This window comes from Botrytis cinerea, chromosome 9 (assembly GCF_000143535.2).
Source record: "Botrytis cinerea B05.10 chromosome 9, complete sequence".
NCBI classification, from domain to species: Eukaryota; Fungi; Ascomycota; class Leotiomycetes; order Helotiales; family Sclerotiniaceae; genus Botrytis; species Botrytis cinerea.
The window spans coordinates 2538890-2547566 of record NC_037318.1 but is presented as its reverse complement, the minus strand read 5'-3'; the positions used below and the strand labels follow the sequence as shown (position 1 = coordinate 2547566).

General features: G+C 35.2%; 2 protein-coding genes across 3 annotated transcripts; one reads left to right on the top strand and one right to left on the bottom strand.

Moving 5' to 3' along the window:
* Positions 1 to 635: 635 nt before the first annotated feature.
* On the bottom strand, positions 636 to 2621 carry BCIN_09g07140 (hypothetical protein). 2 transcript variants are annotated; one of them, XM_024695356.1, is made up of 8 exons: positions 2220 to 2621; positions 2022 to 2165; positions 1747 to 1960; positions 1597 to 1696; positions 1442 to 1554; positions 1176 to 1391; positions 998 to 1108; positions 636 to 941 (listed from the first exon to the last, which is right to left on the bottom strand). In XM_024695356.1, exons 1-8 carry the CDS (start codon positions 2360 to 2362, stop codon positions 795 to 797), a joined length of 1188 nt encoding a protein of 395 aa, XP_024551151.1. In that variant the 5' UTR covers positions 2363 to 2621; the 3' UTR covers positions 636 to 794. The 2 variants fall into 2 exon arrangements, with proteins under 2 accessions (XP_024551151.1, XP_024551150.1); XM_024695357.1 differs by having other exon boundaries at positions 1747 to 1907.
* A 3227-nt stretch (positions 2622 to 5848) lies between these two features.
* On the top strand, positions 5849 to 7731 carry BCIN_09g07130 (hypothetical protein). Its single transcript, XM_024695355.1, has 6 exons — positions 5849 to 6106; positions 6161 to 6478; positions 6527 to 6616; positions 6669 to 7026; positions 7076 to 7286; positions 7336 to 7731. The coding sequence occupies exons 1-6, from the start codon at positions 6088 to 6090 to the stop codon at positions 7480 to 7482; spliced, it is 1143 nt and encodes a 380-aa protein (XP_024551149.1). The 5' UTR covers positions 5849 to 6087; the 3' UTR covers positions 7483 to 7731.
* Positions 7732 to 8677: the final 946 nt, after the last annotated feature.

Sequence of the window (8677 nt, the reverse complement as noted above, 5' to 3'; positions counted from 1 at the left end):
CCCTAACCCTAACCCTAACCCTAACCCTAACCCTAACCCTAACCCTAACCCTAACCCTAACCCTAACCCTAACCCTAACCCCTAACCCTAACCCTAACCCTAAGAATTCTGAAAATAGAACTTAATAAGAAAAAACACTAGCAAAATAAAAAAATCACTATTAAATCAGAATTTTTCTCAGAATTATAAAATTATAATTATATATATATAAAAGGCCCCAAAACCCCTAAATTTGAATTAATACCAAATAAAACATTAATATCAGATATATAGAAATTAGATGTATAGGAGTTAGGTGTATAATAGTTAGGCCTAATTTTAATGTGTTTTCAAATAGCCCATATAGTGATATAACCCATATGCTGATGAACTACGTTATATCATTCAATTTGATTTATTTTGAAAAATTCAAAAAAATTATTTTTAATAAACTAGCTTCAAAATTAAATGAGATATTAATTAATACCAAATAAAATTCTAAAAATAGAACTTGATAAAAAAGAACACTAGCAAAATAAAAAAAGTATTATTAAATCAAAAATTTTCTCGGAATTATAAAAATATAATTATATATATATAAAAGACCCTAAAAACCCTAAATTTGAGTTAATATCAGATAAAACGTTAATATCAGGTGTATAGGAATTAGAATTATAAAAATATAATTATATATATATAAAAGACCCTAAAAACCCTGAATTTGAGTTAATACCAGATAAAACGTTAATATCAGGTGTATAGTAGTTAGGTGTATAGTAGTTAGTTAACTTTTTAATTGTTAAGTAATATAAGTATTATATAGCGAGTATCTGCTTTGAGAATATACAATTATGTAATGTCTCCATCGTAGAGAAATTTGTAATAGAGAATTTCATATCCTCTAACGTCTTTGTTGGTTTGATTGAATCAGCTACTTCTGCACGAACTCCAAGCAATTCGGACTGCGAAGGTCAGTATCAGATATGGCATGTTCAAATGATAAGTATATTTGACTTACTGTAGCCAGGTCTAACACGGTGAAAGCAGTCGTTGACAGAACTTCTTGCAGCTGTACTCTCAGATTGTTCTGGACTCCGCCATCGGCTGTAACATGTACATCCAAGATTCCCTAAAGCTTGTCAGTACCACGGCATCTTACTTTGACATCGAACAAAAGTTGGTGCAGTTTTAATTACCTCGACTATTGGATTGCTCAACACTTCTGGTTTGCTAGTCTCCGACACATCGACAGTGCCTCCATAGCTAGATTCAGGCAGAGCAGTCTCACCCTGTACCATCGTTGCAGTAAACATCGGCATTGTTGCTGCGGTGAGCATCATACTACTGATATTGGCGTTAGCCGGATCTTCATTGGTCCAAGCATTCACTTCTCGATCATGTTGTTTGAGTTCCTACTGAAGTCAGCTGCTAGCACAAACACATACACAGATAATCAACTCACATTCGCAACAGTGCTTTTGTCGAACTTGTAAAAATCATTGCGGAAGCCTTGTCCAAACTTCTTCTCGAAGATTTCTGGGCTCAGCTCGATCCACTCGTCCTTGAAAAAATCGCCTGAAGGTCAGCATATGTTAAAGATTTGCAGTTGAAACATACTGAATAAAATAACCCAGTTGTTGTAGACCTCAAGCTTTCGGTAAGCTTGAGCTGCCTGGAGTCGCGCACTATACAGGTCGTCGATCGCTTTTCGGAGTTTCTATTTCACGTAAGTTGATTCTTCAGGCCGTCTTTGGTGGGCATCTTTACCTGTCTCTCTTGTCCTCCGTTTATGACATCTATTAAACCTGCGACTAGAGCTACCACCCCCATTGCGGCGCTGACACCAGCGAAAACGGACCACCCCACTGGACCAGAGATAACGGAAAACAACACGAGGCCTCCAAGGACTATTCCACTGCCGGCAGCCACTATACCGCTGATAGTCAGCAAGAAGTTGTCTAGCCAGTGTTCCTGTGAAAGACTAGGAGAATAAGCACGATTCTTGTACAAAAGTTTTAGCCGGACAAACAGCCTTTTCTCACCTTGTCTTAAGAGTTGTCCACTCCTTGAGGGCATCCCCACTCAATGTGCTGTCGACCTTGCTCACAAGATCGTCAAGCGTGGCGTATCCGAATTTCTTGAGATACGCATCAATTCGACCCCGTACAACTGGCTCAAGGCTATCACTATGCATATTCGATGAGCTGTTGAAACGCTTAGGATAACATGTTATCTCTTACAGTGTTTTTTTGTGTTCGTTAAACGTTGCACACCACCATTTTGTTTCGTTCGAGAGCTGTTCAGCACGAGCTCTTCTCTTGGGATTATCAGGATAGAAGATATCACCAATGCCGACTTCTGGCATGCTTGAACCGCCTCCCATTTTTGCAGCTTTCAGATTGTCGCTCAAATGACAGTGTGAGGTAATATAAATGAACAAGTTTTAGACCTGCTCAGTCAAGTTGAGAAGCTGAAATCTTGTCTTTACTTTTGAAACCATTCAGAACAGATAAGCACCAAATGCATTTCGATTGAGCTAATTCTGCTTTTTATGAGTGCGCACTTCGTAACGTGTCATAAAATTCGAACCCTTGCTGGAGAAAATCGTGTTAATTGTTCAAGCTGCAGAAGTCTCACATGTCAAACACAAAATTAAAACTATTTCCGTTGGTGAAGGAGCTCACGATTCAGCTCATGCAACTAAAGATCTAAGTTCAGTGCCCTACTTTTGAGCCGCCTTTTTATACCAAAACAAGCTATTTTGATATATTATTATCTCTTTCAAAACTGAATTAATTCTTATAAAATTTTATAATGGTTTTAAAATATTCATAATCAAAAAACTCGAAAAAAAAAATTATATAAATAATTAATAAATATTGACTTGTGAAGAAATCATTGATTTCTAATCTCTATACATTTTAAAATCTTATATAAAATCTTAAAATAAATTAACAGAATTTCAAAGTTTAGATCTTAAAATACAATGATGTAAAAAGATACAATCAAACTTTACAATTTATTTTTAATAATTTTTATTAAAAGAATATTAATGTTGTTGATAAAATTTAAAATTTGTACATAATTCTTATACGAATTTGAAAATCAATATTTCAATCATTTATATTTTATTATTAAAAAACTATTAAAAATCTGAGAATCTTAGAATTAGCTTATATTTATATCAATAATTTATAATTTAAGTTTTAACTAATAATATTAATAAAGAAAGAGACTAAAAATCATAATTTTTATTATTTTTGATATGGAAAAGTGGTCCAAGAGGGGGGTGGCCCAAAAGTAGAGCACTGAACTTACACCATACAGAAGTGCATTGAGAAGAAGTCTTACCAGCACCTTGACATTGAAGTCACAACGAGCCTCTGTGACTTTAGGTCCCGATTCAGCAGGTATCAATTCTGCGTGTACAGTGCATGTTACTTAAACTGATTCATGCCCACATACCAGCTCGCTCTACGTAAGCCTCGTCACTAATTAGTGTGCAACTCCACTATAAGCAATAGGAAGAGGAGAAAGAAGAAGCGAAACTGCAGGCCCTAGCTTGCTTATTCGGAACATGACTAGCTGAGAATGGCCATTCCCTGTATTAGTGTTTATTAGTTTTCATCGGTGTTCATTATTTCTGTATTTCACTACGTCACAATAGGATATGAAAGTCTATAACATCATTTTGGTCAACTGATGTCAACGAACGAACAGCAAGACCAAGTCGCACATCTGCGCATTAGTATACTCCATATGATCGACAGCACTTGCCTTAAGCAAATATTGCGCCATTCATGACTTTTCGTAATCGCACGCGGCGCCCGTTTTGAGTAATCAATCCAAGTCAATCTTCAACTTGTGGAAAATTATTTTCTGCTAGTTGAATTGAACTGGTGACAGCTGAATCTCATACGTGGCGTACTATTCCCATGCCTCTAAAGGTCATAGCATTGCCTCGTGATTGCGTAACATGCGTGAGGGACGTGTTACTGGGTAAAAGGCAATAACCTCCAACCATCATCGCTTATCATGTGTTGCCACGTGGAGGACTTCGTCACCCCGGCATGATTCTACTTAACTTCCGATGCGCATCATAACCTAAAAAATTCCTGAGACCCCTTAGAAGCAGATCTGGAATCAGTTGCATTATGGTGTTTACCTACGCCACACTAAAGATGAGAACAGTTAAGCCGCACCCCTCAGCTCTTATTATCTTTTGACTGCATATACGAAAAGAAATTGTCAAGATAAATATACCCCACCTTGCAGAAAAGGATACACTTACAAGGGTAATTATGCTTACCTAAGCGACAGTTTTGTTAGAAGCGATCTATGAGGAAAGGCTTATTGGGCGTCAAGAACCGATTAAAACGCCTTCAAGAATATGCTTATATTTATGTTTGCATGGAAAGACAAGTGGAGAGACTAGTTTCCGGCAAGTGGACCACTCGAATAGTCCCTCAAGTTCAGCTTTAGACCTCGACGTCTTGGAACCTAGGATTAAAGTGGATAGTATTCTACATTGTGCTCACTATTTGACATAACACATTTCGCAGCTGCAAAGAATCTGACGACTTGTAGCTTTACCAAATAGTAATGCATATATTCTACCTTCTACCACCTCTATACTCCGTATTGTCTCAAATAAGGAATACAATATACATTCTTTGCGGACTAACGCCGGCGAGACTTGCTCAAATCATTGAACTTGTAATCTCGTGCTTGAAGTTTGTACTCCTAGTTCCAAATCTTGAAAAGTCAGATGTGAACTTCGAATAGGTGCCCACATTGCGTCCTCCCGCTGTGACAGAAAGATGACAGCTGAGCTGTTCGATGACATATCTCCTTTCACTATTGGCGTAGTTAATTCAATTTCTGAGTCATGGCTGGCGTTGTCATTGGCTGTTGATGGCCTTGCATACAGGAAATGGCACATGAAAAAGATCCTTCCTGCACAAACTTGGAGTATCGAATATTTTCAAGGGTGCGATTGAAATGACGAAAACTAATTCAGATCTAAACCTAATAAGGAAGTCAAATTTAACAACTCATAGCCCACATTTTTGTGGATCTACAAGGGGGGGGCTACAAGGCTTCTGAAATTCAGATTTTTTTTTCTCTAAGTCAAAATAAATCACATATATACTCACATGATATATATACATCGAATTATTAATTATCCTTTTCAAATTCAATTTATTATCTTTCAAATATAATTAATGAGAATATAATTTCTTTCAATCTAAATTAATAATATTTATTTAATTTAATAGTTTTATAAATTATTACATATAACCTCTATTACCTATTATATAACTTTGAACTGTATATAATTGAAATCAATTAAAGATTATATAAGAATTATATAAGAATTATATGATATTAAATCAGATGATATATATATAAGGCTAATCATAAATAAACAGCTAGAGCAGATTAGGAGTAGATTACTCGAATCATTAGAATATACTGATTCGTTGAAATTGATATTAAAAGCCATTGTTATAAGCAAAACTACGATTATTTTGATTAGCCTTTCTTTGAAAGAATTTATTCTAGATGTGTAGTATAGATTATATTTAAATAGGCTTAGAATCAAATTAGTTTTCGCTATTTCAATCGTACTCATTTTCAAAACTTGTTTCTTTTCGAGTTGACGAATGCTGACCCTAAACTAAGTCTATACTAAAGCAACATGTAAGTACTAATGATCAGATATAGATACTTGTCTGTGGTACAGATTCCATCATACAGTAGATGTGGATCAATATGCTTTCGTGTATGTATATTTTTTGGCCATAGACCCACAGCAAATGCACTCGAATTAGGTTAGGGTTTTCTACACTACTTCAGACCCTTATCAGGCTCACGTCATAGTAGAAGAGTCTGTCATATCCTAGTGCTAATCATGGATCCACTTATGCGGCATCAAAGTGAACCTATCGAGGGGAATTAAACAATTCAGCAAAGGGAGAGCGCAGATACTTAAAAGATAGAAAGGATATAAATTCGATTTACAGACAGTTACTTTCTTGCTACAACAACCAAGGCTTGCTCTAGACACTTCAGATTGTCCAATATCCATAGCATACGGCAGTAATCATGGCTATGTTCTATACAGGCAAGCTCTAAGACTTGCCATGATAGGACGGACTGAGTGCTAATTATGGTACAGACAATAAGTTTCGACAACAGCGCGTTACAGATCTGGTTAACCAATCTGTGATGATTCAAGATGAAATGAAAAGGGTGGATGCAAAATGGAAGGATAACGACATACGCGCATACGACTACCTCAAAAAAGTTTCTAAAGCAGCTGGTTATCCTACGCCCCAGGACTACATAACCGCGGCTATGGATAGGCTACCCGAGAAGGAAAAGTTAGAATGGTATAGAAAGCGAGATGAGGCAGTTAAGCTCAGTGAGGATATGAAGATTGCTTTTGATGTTGCCGGTGGTGTCTTCGCTCTTGCCGTTCTGGGGCGATTAGGAAGTAAGTCATGTTCGAAAATGACCCACATGCTTTGGCTAATCCATCCAGCTACCGAGCGAGGACTTGCTCTGCTCGGATCCATGGTCAGATACTCTGGTCTCCGAGTCCTAGCGAACGTGGTCGCTCGGGGTGCCGCAGGTATGTGAATGATCAGCTTGAGATCGAAGCGCTCATTGCTTATTGTAAACAGAACTTGGGCCTCTTGCTGCGAATGCCATCAAATTAATTACTGAATGCTTCAAAAGTAGTGCTGCTGAAGTGTCGGCTGCACGTGATGCTGGTCTGGTTGGGGACGCAGCTCAGGAAGCAAAATTGTTTATTGAGGCTGCAGAATCAGGCATATCAATTGAGAAGGGTGTTGGTGGCGCCGCCGAGGTCGCCGCTGAAGGATCCGAAGCAGCGGCCGAGGGTACACAGGTTGTAGGACGAGGAATGCGCTACTTCAAGATCGCGGGCAATTCATTGAGCGTAGCCGCCGCTTTAGTGACTGTTGGTGTTCTAATTTCCGACGCAGTTGAAGGCGCCAGACAGAAAGCTGAGCTAGAGAAGTATGAATTATCGAATAGGGAGAGAATTGCTGCTAAAGAAAAACGTTAGGAAAACACTTGAATATCTTGCAAAGAGATTTTCAATCAAACAGGGCGCTATGAGACTTGATCAAGCTTTTACTAACTTTCTAGATATGACAAAACTCATTGTAAAGGAAGATGCCTTGAATGAGCTGGTGGCTGACGGAACTATGACCGAATCGAAAAAAGAAGAAAAAATGAAAGCGTTAGTTCAAGATATGGTCTCCGGCTACAAAGAGGTTTGAACCCTGTCCTTCTCTTTGAGACCTATTAACTCAGTTATTGTAGTCTTTTACCATTATCGAAGATCAGACAATTCTTGATCAGCTCAAGAGTATTGATACCACAATGAATTCTTGGACCGATGAAGACAAAGGTCTTAAAGAAATCAAACAATGGCTTCGGGACCATCCAGCAGATCAGTCAGAGAAGTAGTGAGACTATGGTAAAGAATTATAATCTATTACAATATGTGATAATGTAAAGGAAACTTATATAGATTATAATAAGACTAGAATGAATCTTTAAAGAAGAGATGAAAGGAATAGCAGTCATGTATTTTACACGACGCTCAATTTTCGATTTTATGTTTTTCCTAAGAATAATATTCGATTAAGGCAAATATCTCTACCTCTTATATATAGTACGTTTTACTTAGTAAAATATAAAGCTTCTAGGACCTTAGTCTATTACGTAACTTATTGATATATATAGCTCAAAACTTTTATAATTCTCTTATTCTTTTCTCCCTTCTCTAGTTTTAGATTCTAAAATAGAATTGAATTCTTTTATAATAGTCCTTTATATAAAATGCCTATAATATAATTTATCAGCTCGTGTACTGTGTTAATATATATACTATTTCAAAATTATATTTAAATCAGGGGTTTTTTAATATTTATATTTTAATAATTAACATAATTTATTAGTGCGTACATCATATCAATATATAAATCACTTTTACCTCAATTTACACTTTCAAACCTATATTATTCAATAACAATTGAATCAATTGATTAAAACTATTTAGAATCTAATAATCTAAAATCTATTATATTATTTTGATAGATTTTTGTATTGTGATTTGTTTTTTTATATTTATTATAATATTGAATAGAAGATACTTCTTTAATGGATTTATTTTCTTTTTGATATTGTTATATTGAATCTGAATATCAATCTTTTATTGAGATAATATATTAAAAGTTTTTTGTTTGATAAACATTCCTTTTTAATATAATTGGGTTTTTTTGTATATCGATATTTGCTTAATGTTTTATTTACTATTCGAAGTGTATAAATCTCTATATTCAAAAATATATTTTTATAAATTAATTGTTTTGTATTTTTAATTAGAATTAATATAGTTTTAAATATAGGTATAAGTGAGTTTAATTGATAATAAGTTATTCGAGATTTAATTAATATTGATTGAGAAAGAGTTTCAATTGAATTATAAAAAGTTTAAGAGATTTATTGATTTAGATTGAAAAAAAAAAGGGTAGGTATATAAATTTGAATATTTAATTTCGAAAATATAGTTTTAGAATCAAATAGGATTAAATCTATTTCTTAAAATTTTGATTTTATATTTTGAAAAGTGATTGATTTTTTATATATAGTTTTAAAA

Excerpts from the sequence above, each read along its gene's own strand:
- BCIN_09g07140 (XM_024695356.1), bottom strand. The coding sequence starts at position 2,362 with ATGGGAGGCGGTTCAAGCATGCCAGAAGTCGGCATTGGTGATATCTTC. Across the intron at positions 2,166-2,219 it reads AACGAACACAAAAAAACACT|TGATAGCCTTGAGCCAGTTG; the intron begins GTAAGAGATAAC and ends GAATATGCATAG. Across the intron at positions 1,697-1,746 it reads ACGGAGGACAAGAGAGACAG|AAACTCCGAAAAGCGATCGA; the intron begins GTAAAGATGCCC and ends TACGTGAAATAG.
- BCIN_09g07130 (XM_024695355.1), top strand. Across the intron at positions 6,479-6,526 it reads CGTTCTGGGGCGATTAGGAA|CTACCGAGCGAGGACTTGCT; the intron begins GTAAGTCATGTT and ends TAATCCATCCAG. Across the intron at positions 7,287-7,335 it reads TGGTCTCCGGCTACAAAGAG|TCTTTTACCATTATCGAAGA; the intron begins GTTTGAACCCTG and ends CAGTTATTGTAG.